At 43.6% G+C, this 14,809-nt stretch overlaps 1 protein-coding gene across 5 annotated transcripts in view; it reads left to right on the top strand.

The window, feature by feature from the left end:
* mta3 (metastasis associated 1 family, member 3) overlaps positions 1 to 14,809 on the top strand; it is a 383,768-nt gene that overhangs the window by 194,657 nt on the left and 174,302 nt on the right. For all 5 annotated transcript variants that reach the window (XR_015076459.1, XR_015076457.1, XM_085980730.1 and 2 more), the window contains exon 8: positions 619 to 718. Coding sequence is in view for 3 of the 5 variants with exons in the window: in XM_085980730.1 (XP_085836856.1) it covers positions 619 to 718 (100 nt within the window). In the remaining 2 variants the exon portion in view is untranslated. The remainder of the gene's footprint in view (positions 1 to 618; positions 719 to 14,809) is intronic.

The raw sequence follows: 14,809 nt of genomic DNA, 5'->3' as shown, positions 1-14,809 counted from the left end.
TAGAAGGACAAGGGCAGCAGGCGCATGGGAACACCACTATCTCCAAGTTCCCTTCCAAGTTACATACCATCCTGACTTGGAACTATATCGCCATTCCTTCATCGTCGCTGGGTCAAAACCCTGGAATTCTCTTGCTAACAGCACTATTGGAGTACCTTCACCACAAGGACTGCAGTGGTTCAAGAAGGCGGCTCACCACCAGTTTCTCGAGCAATTCGGGATTAGCCTTGCCAGTGACGCCCACATCCCAGGAACTAAATGCTGTTACCCCTAGAGTAATAGTTTCCATAACCCAACCCCCAATTTGAGAAAGCAAATTTTGTTTGTGTTCTATTTGGGCCACAAAAGTAGAGTATATATTTTGGCTCCTGTAGAAATGTTTTCAGTCTCTGCCCCAACTGTGAGGTAGAGAACCGGGAACATAAGTGTTACAGAAAGGAGGCTTGAAAATTTTTCATTGTGGAATAAGTTGTATGCATTTATGCAGCATATATCGTCTCAAAAGCAAAATACAATCTCATGTCTGTTTGCCTACTAACAAAGGTATGCATAAGCTCTCGAGTTGCATGTAAACAGAGAAAATTCTTTGACCATTTCCTCATCTCTTTCCTCTGACAGTGCTGTGGGTACATTTGCGCGAGCTCTGGATTGTAGCAGTTCTGTCAGACAGCCCAGTTTACACATGAGTGCAGCAGCTGCTTCAAGGGACATTACTCTGGTAAGTTCAACACTGTTTTCCTGTAGACTAATCAGGGGTTATCAGTGCTATAAACTGCTATATAATAAGTGTCAGCATCACCACATTTCATATCATGTATGCACACACCCTTGACTTATAGTGCTGTGCATGTTACCATAGGAAACAACTGGAATGTTCCAGTGATACTATGAACATTTCAAGCATATATCCAAACTAAGAAATCTAGAACAAGGCAGTATAATCTTAAATTTAGAGCTAGGCTAGTTGGAGGGAAATCAAGAAGCATTTTTTCACACAAAATGCAGTGGAAATCCAGAACTGTCTTCCTCAAATTTCTGTGGATTCTGATATCAATTGACATTTTCAAGATGGTAATTGATAGATTTTTGTTCTGTAAGAGTATCAAGGGATATGGAGAAAAGGCTGGTAAATGGAATTGAGGTACAGATCAGCCATGATCTAATAGAATGGCAGAGTAGGCTTGAGGGGTTGAATGGCCTACTCCTGTTCCTATGTTCATTCAGTTACCATGTTTGAAAGGCATTAATTGGTTAGCATCTGCCAAGCGAGGTCACAGCAGTTGTGCCTGTCTGTGGTGAGAATTCTTAGGTTCATTGTAGTTTACCATTTGATGTTAGGCTTTGTTCTTTTCCCTTGTCTGTGTAAACCTCTGTGGGTATCCTGCATTCTGGTCAGTCCCAGGGGGGTTATCCTCTGCCAGTTGTGTTGTGCATCTGGGATGCTATTCTGGTGGCTAGAGGGCTGGATGCTAGTTTTGCTGATTGGGGGAGCAGGAGGGGTGGGGTGGGGGGACGGGAGGGGTGGGGTGCGGGGATGGGGGGTTGGGGTGCAGATGGGTGGGAGTGGTGGGGGGCGGTGGGGTGGGTGCGGGGGCGGGGGTGCGGTGGTCTTTGCACTGAGCTGGTCCTGGTGGGAGAGAGGTCAGTAGTAATTCACTCTGAATCTGATGTAATACAGAAGACAAGTTTGATATTTGCAAAAGCCTTGTGTTTCTGTAAAACTCGGGGGGAACAGAGCTACAAAGACTAAGGGCTGAATTTTCCGTGGTGGTAGCAGGCGCGATCGGTGGCGAGTCAGGTGGGAAAAAAAATTTTAGACAGCGGGTCGGGAACTCGCTCCCACCTGCAGTGGCGAGTTCCCGACCCAATTGAAATCATGAGGTACTTTACAGGCACTTAAGAGCCTTTTTCCCCCTACTTTTTAAATTTCCCTGCATGGCCACGGAATTCACACAGCTTGGGAACCACGTCTGTGAAACTGAGGCGTGAGTTCCGTGGCCATTGCTCCAGCTGATTACTTGACAGCATGGAAAACAAACCAAAGTAAAAACATGTTGGTTACATCAGCTAACAGACTGATGGAGATTCTGTTCTACTTGAAAAGCTACTGGTAAATTTTAATTTTTCACTGGTCATTCTCTGCTGTTGCCTTCCAACTGAACAGTAATTACAATGAATTGATCTGCACTATACAAAATGACATATACCATTTAAATTTTTGAGTCGTTTCTGGTCAGGTTTTTCTCACAGTATACTGTGATTGTCCAGTTACACATTAAATCAAGTCATCAACCATAACAATTTCATTCTCATCACTCATTCCACTGGTTCAATTTGTTTTCAGACCCTGAATATGACTAATTTAATTTTTCAATCTGAGACTTTAGGGTGAATTTCTGTGGAGTTTCTCTCACTTGTCCATTGTTAACTTCAATGGAAGAGCTACAGAAATCCCAGAAACACATTGTAAGCACCACTTACACTGTTTGTCAGGGATTCCGCAGCTGTTCCACTGAACTTGCATGCATAAGATTGTAAATCCACCCCTTTACAATTGCATTTAAAATCTGCTTAATTTTATATATTACCTATACACACACACCTTTTATTTGTAAAAGTCACTGATACAAAAGTCTATAGATTTGTGACTAAAGCACCAATAACTTATCAATTAATGTACTTTTTTCATTATGTTCTTGATTATATTTGTAGATGGAGTCATATTACTTAATAATTTTATTTAAATATTTCTTTGTCACTCATATATAACTTTTATTATTATTGTACAGTAAAGATTCAACACCCACTATGTTAGATTAAACTTAAAATTTAATGTGGCCAGGGTCCCTTTAAGGATCCCGGATTAAAACGCATCATGAATGACGTCACCAGACCTGCTCCATCTACTTGGACTGGGCGGGTTTAATATGCCCTATTAAGCTAACTTTATTTTGTACAGCGGGATGGAGCCAGCAGCGGGGTCGGGCCCCACCATGGGCACCAGTTGCACCGGTCCCGCCAAGGTGAGGAAAATTCCGGCCGAAGATGCACTGGCTTGGGATATTATCATCTTGGTCCAGATGTTGAGGATTTGTACTACAAAGGACCTCGGCTTGATGGGAGTGGGAGGGGGTTGGGGGGAAGGAATAGCCCTTTGCTATAGTTCTCTGTTCTTTTTGTGGGCACATTCTTGTACCAGGTCCACCCTACTGTCTGGGCTTAGGAAGATTGGAGGGTCTCCTGATAGAAGGACAGTGGTCTGTCCTTCTCCAGGCATTTGGGGATATCAAAAATCTGAATATTAATGTGGGATCCCCATTGTCAAGGTCATGGATTTTTTTTAATGGCCATCTCTCAATGCCTCCCTATTAGGTAGAGCATTTGGCTTAGCATGCTGTCTTGCCTGGGATCTATGTGCACGTGTGTTGATCGTTTTCATGGGCGTTTTTAGACTTCTGACCTTGGGTCTAGATGGTTTTCTGCAGGTGCCGTGTTTTGGTCTTGGGCCATTTTCTGTGGCAGGGGGTTGTGCTGTGCTCTGCTGACTGTATCTTGTTATTTGTCATCCCTGAGGCAAGTAGGGCCTAATCCTCCATGGGCAGTTTAGGGTGTTGGTTAGTTAAACAGGAAAGGGCACTGTTGTCCAGGTCCCTGGTGTGGAGTTTGGTGAAGCGGACTGTGGAAATAGATGGTATACTTCTGGACTTGATGGGAGTGATCATTGGGAAGAGAGAGTTCTGTACTGTAGCTCTTTGTCTTTCGGGGGGAAGCAGTTGGTTCTGCTGGGAGTAGCATTTGTGAAGAGGGTTGCCTCTTCAGCTGCTCAGACAGCAGGGGCCCTGTTGTTTTCTCCTGCCTTCCCCACTCATCTATCTAGTTTAAATGATTCCCAATTGCTGCCTCAATGTTCCTCATAAATCTCTTTGTCCTTACCTGGTTTAGGTGCAGCCCATCACCCTTGTTTTTCTGAAAGTACCTCCAGTTATTTATGAACATCACCTTATTGGTGGAGTGGGCCTTTGGCGTAGCGGTAGCATTCCCGTCGCTGGGCCAGAAGGCGTAGGGTTTCGAACCCCGCTCCAGACAGTCCCGGCAAGTGGAATCGGAGCTCCGGCTCTAAATTCTGGGTTGACATCCAGCGGGATACTTGCGTCCATGGGTTTGGGTGGCCCCCCCCCCCTCGTATGGGTTGTGGGAGGCCGTAAAACCCTCCCGCCATAGGACTAACCACCCTAATGGCTAGTACGAAGATGGTTACGGTCACGGAAGGAGCGTTAATCGTGGCCAGAAATCCTTCCACCACTTCATACAGTTCCCCAAAGGGAACAGTGTGAAGACACGTACGACGACGACCTTATTGGTTATACACTCTGTTGTTTATTTGCTCATTTCTTGGGCCAATTTTACTCCTTCCTAAATACAGAAAGAATATACCAGAGTCGATTACTTTGCACCCTTTTTCATTTTCAAGGACCCTTTTTTTTTCTCCCTATGTCATTTGTTGCTTCTTGGACTACACCCACTGGGTCTCTTCCTGTCCCCTTCAGTATCCCTACCAAACTCTCTAAGAATTCTCTCTCTTAGATAGAACATGTCCAGAGAACTATAGACCAGGTGTCAGCTTAACATTGGTGGTAGGAAAAATAATTGAATCCCTACTAAAGAAAAAAAATAGAAGAACATCTAGAAACAAAATATAATAATGAATAGTCAACATGGATTTCAAAAGGGAAAGTCTTGCTTCACCAACCTCATTGAATTCTTTGAAGAGGTAACAGAGAGAGTAGACCAGGGTAATGTAGTAGATGTAATTTATCTAGATTTCCAAAAGGCCTTTGATAAGGTACCACATAATAGACTAATGAATAAGGTCAGAGAATGCAGAGTCAGAGGACAAGTAGCAGAATGGATAGCTAACTGGCTTCAAGACAGAAAGCAGAGAGTAGGGGTAAAGGGTAGCTATTCAGTCTGGCAGAAGGTGGGACCAATGTTGTTCACAATCTATATTAACAATTTAGACTTTGGAATCAAAAACACAATTTCTAAATTTGTGGATGACACCAAATTGGGGGGGGGGGGGTGGTGGAGGATAGTCAATACTGAAGAGGACTGCAACAAATTACAAAAAGACATAAATAAACTTGCAGAATGGGCATATAAATGGCAAATGAATTTCAACACAGATAAATGTGAAGTATTACATTTTGGTAAGAAAAATAAGGAGGTCACATATTACTTGGAAAATAAGAATCTAAATGCGGTAGAAGAGCAAAGGGATCTCGGAGTACAAATACACAAATCACTAAAAGTAGCGACACAGGTTAATAAAGCCATAAAGAAAAATAAACCAAGCATTAGGGTTTATTTCTAGTGGTATAGAATTGAAAAGTAGAGAAGTTATGCTAAGTTTGTATCGAACCTTAGTTAGACCACACTTGGAGTACTGTGTACAATTCTGGTCGCCATATTATAAAAAGGATATAGAGGCACTGGAGAGGGTGCAAAAATGATTTACAAGGACGATACCAGAAATGTTAGGTTATACCTAACAGGAAAGGATGAACAGGCTGGGTCTCTTTTCTCTTGAAAAGAGAATGCTGAGGGGTGACCTAATAGAGGTCTTTAAAACTATGAAGGGTTTTGATAGAGTAGACACAGAGAGAGTGTTTGCACTTGTGGGGAAGAGCAAAGCTTGAGACCATCAATACAAATGGCCTGTTTCTGTGTTTCATATGATTCACATAGCTATCCACTTTCCTTAGCAAAGAGTCCTCTACGATTACAGTCTCTCTACTTTCAAGCTGCTCCTTTGTTCAGGCTAACTTCACGTGTGTTCGAATCACCTTTTCTTCTGTGACCTTGTTTTTTCCTGCATTGATGGACAGTTCCTGGCTTTGTTTTGTTATTTTTTTGGGTAACTTTATAGGCATTCGAGCTACTTTTACCACACTTAATCCATCCAGAATCTCTGTTTCTTTTATTTCCCTCCAAGCTCATCTCTATTTCATGGCAGTCCTGATCTTGGTTGTATCAATCTCCAACTCTGATTCCTGATGATTTGCTAATGCTAGCCCAGTGAACAATCTGCCTGTAGCAACTTCTGTCACTCCCCTTCATTTACAAATTATCAAACATTTTACATAGAGCACACATTTTCTGTCCACAAACCTTACTTCCTGTTATTACAATTTTTGGTCATTCTTTTCCATCAGTATTTCCCACTATAAATTGCCACATCAGTATTTCCCATTAAGTTTTATTGTCAACTGCCATAATATTGCAAGCTTTGGCCATAAGGTATTTTTCCCAATTCTGTCACCATATTGAGTGCGTATATTAAAAAAAAACTTAAATTCATTAACGGAATCTGTACATAACAGGCAATTTACTTGAAATCTTAACTTCAATTATGTCATCTTAAAGTAATTTTTCAAAAGAAAACCAGCCCAATTTCCTTAACATTTGTTCATAATTTGAATTTCTGATATCTGGAATTAACTTGATTGCTCAACACTCTGTTCTCTCAGAGGCAATAATGGGCCAGATTTTGGTGTAGCAGGGCATCTTGGCTTCTGGACTCTTTAGCTCAAAACATTTTTGCCTTCTAAGTTGCTGAAAGTGTAAGCTGATAATGTCGTAGCAAAGGAAACAGAGCATCCGGGACCTGAGTGAACAGGGCATGTGACTGTGTATCTGCTTAACTAGTCAGATTGAAGGATTGAGAAATTAACAACGTAAGGACTGAGAAAGGAATATAAATTAGAGTGGGTGAATTCAATGCCAAATGAGGTACAGAAAGAGAAATAAAGAGAGGGAAAGAAAGATTGGATTAAGAGAGAACAAAGAGACAGAAAGGAAATGGAAAAAAAAATTAATTTAAAATTTGACATTTTTAAAATCTCCAACAACAATGAATACCAGAAGGAGTAAGACTCCACACTTGTAATAGTTAATTTTCAGTGCTAGGGAGGTTGATTGGCAGTAATTAACAATTATCACGTCATTAAAAGGGTACTTATGTTTGAAATGACGACCACGACTCAACTTTCGGTGGCGAGTTTAGTTCGTATCTATCGCGCAGATGCAGCAACTTTACGACATTCAATGCATGTCAGTGGTGAGGCAGACAGAAATGCCATTTTCGCAAAGCTATCTGCGGAGGTGCAACTCAGACAGCAGCTTTTGGATGTTGGCATTTAACCACGCATCTGTTCCCCGCCTGAACTTGCTGTACCATTTACACATAAATAACAGCAAGCGCCATTTTCCTCATCGTTATTTAAACCTACAATAATCCCTAGATCTCACTCCTAATCACAATTATATGACTGTTCTATTTACTCTACTTTTTGATTTCTAGCTCTTGGAATGCCTTCATTATTCCAAGAATTATTATAATTTATATTCCATGTAGTACACAGGTTTATAATTTATGTTCCAGCTTACAGAGTAGTTTGGCTGTAGAAAAGCCAGCTTTAATTTGTTTTACACGTGTACAGAGTTATGTTTATAATAATGAAAAACATCAAGATGGGCAAGGGTTGTGGCACCAAATGATCGAGTAAACAGATTGCTGTATATTTAACATTGTTTCTTGAGACTACAGGCAATCTAAAAATATACAATAGATAGACACTAAAACTTTGTTCCCAATAGGAGAAAGATTATATCTGGATAGAGTGGAATGTTTTAATTACCTTCTCATCAAAAACAATTATGTGCCTCTACTAGCTGTGCAAAGGAAGAAAACAACCCATGCCAGCCCATGATTTTCCATCTACTAAAGTGATTGGGAGGAAAATCATGGCTGGTAAGCACAGAAGCAGAAAGCCCCACCCTTACATTTTACAGTTTGAACGCTGTCAGTGCCTGGGACTAGTTATGAATTTTGTCAGAGGATGTTTGTGTTGCATGCGAGCTTGCATTAACTAATAAGTCTTGTTATAGCAGGACTTCAGTCAACAAATTAATTAGTGAATTTCTCTTTTTTTGTTTATGTTTAACCTTGCTGTGAAAGGAGGCTGGGTCGTGCTGCTCTTGGTCATTTGATGTGAAATGCAAGCAGACTAATGAAAATAAGTAGCAAATGGAATTCTGGGAATAACAGTCGCATATTTAATTGGGTCTATCAGCAGGGAGTGATTTGTAAAGGTTACTTTGAACAAACATCAGGGCAGGTGGATCTCATAATATTTTCTGAAAAAAATCTTGTTGGAACCATATTGAATAAGGGCAGACAGATCTTGCTGAATTAATTATTGAAGTGAGGATCAACAGATGTTTCCTGCCAATCGATGAATATTTTAAAAAGTCTTTTTATGTTAAGCCCCATCTAGAAGAGCCAAGCTTGCTGTTTCATTATGTCATTAAGAATAATTTTCAGTGACTTACTCATACCCTGCTGGTACTGCTTGGCAGTTCAGAGTGAACTGGCATTTGTAATCCACCTTTAGTGGATTATAAGCTTTCTAAATTCGGCGCTCCAAACTTGTTGGATTGTGAATGAAGACACAGTAGAGTACCACAATTAATTCAGCTACTGCAGTATAAGTGGGATGTGTATTCTCTGCATGATTCGAAGCTCCTATCTGTACACTGTGCCATGATATACTACTACAACAACAACTTGCATTTACATCGCACTTTGACGTGTAATCAGACAAAAATTGACACCGAGCCAAAGAAGGAGATAGTAGGAGGGGTGAATAAAAGCTTGATTAAAGAGGTTGGTATGAAGGAGGGTTTTAAAGGAGGAGAGAGAGAGGTGGAAAGCTGGAGAGGGCTAGGGAAGGAAATCCAGAGCCCAGCCGCCAATGTTAGGGCGAAGGGTATGCACAAGAGGCCACAGTTGGGGGAACGTAGAGTTCTGGGGTGGGTTGCAGGGCTGAAGGAGATTACAGAGATGGGGGTGGGCGGCAATGCCATCGAGAGATTTGAACACAGGGATCAGAATTTTAAATTTGAAGCATTGGTGGACTGGGAGCCACTGTGAGCACATGGGCGATGGGTGAGTGGGACTTGCTGCAGGCAGCAGCGTTTTGGATGAGCTGAAGTCTATGGAGGGTAGATGATGGGAGGGTGGCCAAGAGAACATTGGAATAGTCAAGTCTGTAGGTGACTAAAGGCATGGATGAGGGCTTTGGCAGCAAATGGGTTGAGGTAGGGGCAGAGAAGTGGTATTTTATAGAGACAGAAGTAGACGGTCCTTGTGATAGAGAGGACTTGGGGTTGGAAGCTCAGCTCGGGGTCAAGTCGGACACCGAGGTTGTGAACAGTCTGGTTCAGCCCGAGACAGTGGTCGAGGAGGAGGATGAAATTGGTTGCGAGTGAATGGAGTTTGTGGTGGGGGCCGAAGACGATGCCTTCAGTCTTCCCAATGCTTAATTGGAGAAAATTTTGGCTTATCCAGGACTGGATGTCGGACACTTAGGCTGCCAACGCAGGGATTGAGAGAGGTGATGGTGAGGTAGACCAAGGTGTCAGCGTACACGTGGAAACTGACGTCATGTCTTTGGATGATGTCGCTGAGGGGCAGCATGTAGATGAGGAATAGGAGGGGGTCAAGGTTATATCCTTGGGGGACTCCAGTGGTATCGATGTGAGGGCGGGAAGCCATTGCTGGAGGTTCTCTGGCTTACGATTGGATAGGTAAGTGTGGATAGGATAAATGAAAGGTGGTATGACTGGGATGCAGAGAATGGAAGAGATAGGAGAGAAGGGGTCGAGAGAAATAATGGGCTCGGGTTCAGAGCGACAGCCAAAATGCGCATGCAAATGGACACGCAGGCATGGCAGATATTAGGATAGATATGTCCTGGTTGTAAACAGAGGATAGGGAGAAGACAATAAGAGTGTCCAAAGTTAAAATCAGTGGTCCCGTTGTGTGATGAAGTTGACTTGTAGATCAAGTGGGGTCAACTTGGAGCATCGCTGAACTAACGTCCATGTTCGGAGACAGGTGTGGAGGCCAAGTGAGTCTAGGAACTGGTTGAGGGGCAGCAGAGTATCAGATGAGATATTAAACTTAGGCCCTGTCTGCTCTCAGGTGGACTTAAAAGATGCCATGGCAGTATTCAAAGAAGAGCACGAGAATTCTCCCAGTGTCCTGGACAACATTTATTCCTCAACCAATATCACTAAAACAGATTATCTGGTCATTTATCTCATTACAGCTTGTGGGATCTTGCTGTTTGCAAATTGCCTGCCATGTTTTCCTACATTACAACAGTGACTCCACTGTAGAAGTATTTCATTGGCTGTGAAACGCACCATATAAATTGCAGGTCAGGAAAACTTGGGGTTCTACTCCAATGTTCCCTTTAAGCTGCGCGGCCGCACAGCGCTCCAGGGGTACGTTGTTCCACTCCCTCTACAAAGAAGATGGAAACATTCCATCCTTTTCTGGGAGGAAAAGTTCAAGAAAGTACTTGAACTTCAATGTGGGACCCCATTGCTATTAATAGTCTCATTTGGATTCATCACCCAGATTGTTCTGAATAACCTTTCTCAGACTGTAAATCCTATGGGCTGGATTTTACTCATCGAGACGCATTGGGGATGGGACTGCTGCCTTCCGGGTTCTAGTCCCGCCCCCAGTGACGTCCGATGCACAGACGCTATTTTCCCCAGATTGGCCTCGTTAAGCTCGCCCTGCGGGCTTGCTGGCCAATTAAGGGAAACCCAGTGTCAGATGACGTCAGTTGATAACGCTTCATCTGCTGGTTTACTTAAAGGCACATGAACCATAAATTTTTGACAGATGATTTGACAGTGTTTGACAGCATTGAGGTGCTGTCAAACACTGACAATCACTGTACACAGACGAGTCCTTTCACCCAGGCTCTCCAGTGACTCTCTCCTTAGGATGAAACAGATGGCAGCTGCAGGTGAGGGTACAGAAGCGATCTGTCACTTCTCCCATTGAGGTGAGGCCACACAAACACTTCAAAGCTTGTCACCGACAGAAAAATCTAAACATATTAAAAATTACTTTCCCAACATTTCCTTACCTCTGATACTCACCAGTGTCCCATTGCATCCTTCACACCACTCCTGCAGCTGTCATCTATACACCAACATAACAACAGACCCACAGCACGCCTCACTTACCCTGGCGGGGTTCCCCGACGTTGGGAAGCCCGCAGCAGAAGTCTAAAAATTGGAAAAAGCCTCTTAACTGCTTGTTAACTACCTGTTAACAGGCAGTTAAGTGGCTATAATCCTCTTTCTGTCGCTAGGAGTTGCGTCCCTGCGTAAACCGGGGACCCGACTCCCGGGAAGATTGGTTGGAGGCGGGTTGGGAGTGGATTCGGGACCCGCTCCCATTCTTTTTGACTTTCCCAGCAGTCCTGCCTCCAAACCCATCTTCTCAGGGCTGGTAAAATCCAGCCCCATGTGTCTGTCTTTATTTGGGTGACTGGTTAATCAGAGCCCTCTCATGTCTAGCTGGTCTTGACTTTGCTAAGGAATTTGCACTTCCTATAAATTAAGACATGTTCCAACTATAAACAACATGCTACCTATCATTTGTAGGGGTCCCTTTCCAAACACCTTGGAACATAGTCTGACAAACACTTAGAACCTCCTTGTTTTTGACTGTTTCCATATCCTTACAGGATGGAGCTTTAAGATTCAATACTATATGCTGATAATGCAGCAAATACTTTTTGAAATAAATAAAACAACCAATTTAAGAGTAATTGCTCAAATTAATTCAACTCTGTGTAGATGTTTCTTGTCACTTCTGTTGTGATCCATTTTTTTTTATGTTGTCATTTGTGTATTTGATGCTCTTCATTCTTCGTGTGATCTATGGGTTATAGGCGTTGGAGGCTGCCATTTAACTTTTTTTTGCAAATTAATTTTGTGCAAGCTTTTTTCAGTATGGTGCCTTTAAGAGGCCCTCTGAAAGTAACAGTGTAGAAGAGGAGTGCATATAACATTTGCTGCAGAGATTTAAAAAACATGCTGACGAAGAATTTTGAACATGATTCCTCTGAGTCTCAATGCCATATGGTGTTGTAGATGTTGAAGTTGTAGGGTTTAGTAATTAACTTTTCTGCACTTGAAATACCACATAACCTGGTGCCAGAAGAAATTACCCGATGAGATATGCATGCTATATTACAGCAATTTTTTAGGGTAGTTCTTGCTTTCAGAGCTAGTAAAACCAAGCCTCAATAGATTTAGGAACTTAAGCCCCAATTTTAACCTGGGGTGAGAGGTGAGTGTGGGGCTGGCAGGCTCTCCCCTAATCGCCAGGATGATGCCCATGTCATTTTAACTCCTGAACCTCATTACCACAGTAGAGGAGGATACCTCCGTGGACCTGTGGGAATGGTCCCTGGCAGTCAGGTGAGCGGATCGGGGAGGGTGGAGGCCAGACACGGTCGGGGGAGGGAGAAGAGCCCAGGGCAGGAGAGTCCCAAGGTTTTTTTTTGCAGGGGGCCCGGTGGAGCACTCCTGCTCCTCCTGGCTGACGAGGATACCATATAAAAAAAAACTTACCTTCTCGGATCTCTTCCGGGCCTGCTGCTCCTCGGCGCCTGGTGTTCCTGGCGAGGTTGGCACTCAGCACTCTCACAGCATGAGATGGCTTTAAAATCTCGTTGGGGTCTTAATTACATCATTGGATCCCAACATTTAAATTTCAGTGAGGCCCTTGCCTGCTTGTGGCAAGGGCCGCTGACGCTGCGCCAAATGCTTCTGTTAAAATGGCGCAAGGCGTGAGCGTGTTATGGATACGGTGAGTACGATGCTGCCTCTACTTTGACCCCTCGCAAGCCCCGTTCTCGTCAGGCACAAAGGGGAGGGATTAGCTGTGGCTCAGTGGGTAGCACACTCGCCTTCGAGTCAGAAGGTTGTGGCTTTAAGACCCACTCCAGAGTCTTGAACACAAAATCTAGTCCAACACTCCAGAGCAGTACTGAGGGAGCGCTGTACTGTCCGGAGGTGCTGTCTTTCAGAAGAGACAAACCTTCTCAGGTGGATGTAAATGATCTCATGGCACTATGCGAAAAAGAGCAGGGGAGTTCTCTTCCTTGCAGAGTCCTGGCCAATATTTATAACTCAAGTAACATAACGAAAACAGATTATCTGGTCGTTATCACATTGCTGTTTGTTGGACCTTGCTGTGCGTATATTGGCTGCTACGTTTCCTACATTAAAATAGTGACTTCACTTCAAAGTACTTCATTGGCTGTAAAGTGCTTTGGGACGTCCTGAGGTTGTGAAAGTCGCTATATAAATGCAAGACTTTTAAAAAAAATCAGCCCTCAGGCCTTTCGTGTTGAATACATCAAACTCCACTGGAAAGTGTTATTGTACTGGTGAACACAGTGAAAAATCCTGTGCATTAGAGTCATAGAGTCATAGAGTTATACAGCACAGAAAGAGGCCCTTCGGCCCATCGTGTCTGTGCCGTCCATCAAGCCCTGTCCAATCTAATCCCATTTTCCAGCATTTGGTCCATAGCCTTGTATGCAATGGCATTTCAAGTGCTCATCCAAATGCTTCTTGAATGTTGTGAGGGTTCCTGCCTCTACCACCCTTTCAGGCAGTGAGTTCCAGACTCCAACCACCCTCTGGGTGAAAAAGTTCCTCCTCAAATCCCCTCTAAACCTCCTGCCCCTTACCTTGAATCTATGCCCCCTTGTTATTGACCCCCCTACTAAGGGGAAAAGTTCCTCTTTATCTACCCTATCTATGCCCCTCATCATTTTGTACACCTCAATCAGGCCCCCCCTCAGCCTTCTTTGCTCCAAGGAAAACAACCCCAGCCTGTTTAGTTTTTCTTCATAGCTGAGGCGCTCCATCCCAGGTAACATCCTGGTGAATCTTCTCTGCACCCTCTCCAAAGCAACCACATCCTTCCTATAGTGAGGCGACCAGAACTGCACACAGTACTCCAGCTGTGGCCTTACCAGCGTTTTGTACAGCTCCATCATAACCTCCCTGCTCTTATATTCTATGCCTCGGCTAATGAAGGCAAGTATCCCATATGCCTTTTTAACCACCTTATCTACCTGATCCGCTGCCTTCAGGGATCTATGTACATGTACACCAAGGTCCCTCTGACCCTCTGTGCTTCCTAGGGTCCTACCACTCATTGTGTATTCCCTTGCCTTATTTGTCCGTCCAAAATGCATCACCTCGCACTTTTCAGGGTTAAATTCCATTTGCCACTTTTCCGCCCATCTGACCAACCCGTTTATATCGTCCTGTAGCCTGAGGCTTTCCTCCTCGCAATTTACCACCCCACCAATTTTCGTGTCATCTGCGAACTTACTGATCATACCTTTTACATTCTCATCCAAATCATTTATGTAGATCACAAACAGCAAGGGACCCAGCACCGATCCCTGAGGTACCCCACTGGACACAGGCTTCCAGTCACAAAAGCAACCTTCGACCATCACCCTCTGCCTCCTGCCACTCAGCCAGTTTAGGATCCAACGTGCCAAGGCACCCTGGATCCCATGGGCTCTTACCTTCTTGACCAGTCTCCTATGCGGGACTTTGTCAAAAGCCTTACTGAAGTCCATGTATACCACATCCACAGCATTTCCCTCATCCACACACCTAGTCACCCCCTCGAAAAATTCAATCAGATTGGTCAGACATGATTTACCCTTGACAAAGCCATGCTGACTATCCTCGATTAATCCTTGCCTCTCCAAGTGGAGACTAATTTTGTCCCTCAGAATTTTTTCCAATAATTTCCCTACCACAGATGTTAGGCTCACTGGCCTGTAATTCCCTGGTTTATCCCTGCTACCCTTCTTGAAAAATGGTACTACGTTAGCTGTTC

This window comes from Somniosus microcephalus, chromosome 3 (genome assembly GCF_052327205.1).
Source record: "Somniosus microcephalus isolate GS21.2 chromosome 3, FLI_Smic_1.0, whole genome shotgun sequence".
In the NCBI taxonomy this organism is placed as follows: Eukaryota; Metazoa; Chordata; class Chondrichthyes; order Squaliformes; family Somniosidae; genus Somniosus; species Somniosus microcephalus.
This window is presented reverse-complemented; position numbering and strand designations above follow the sequence as displayed.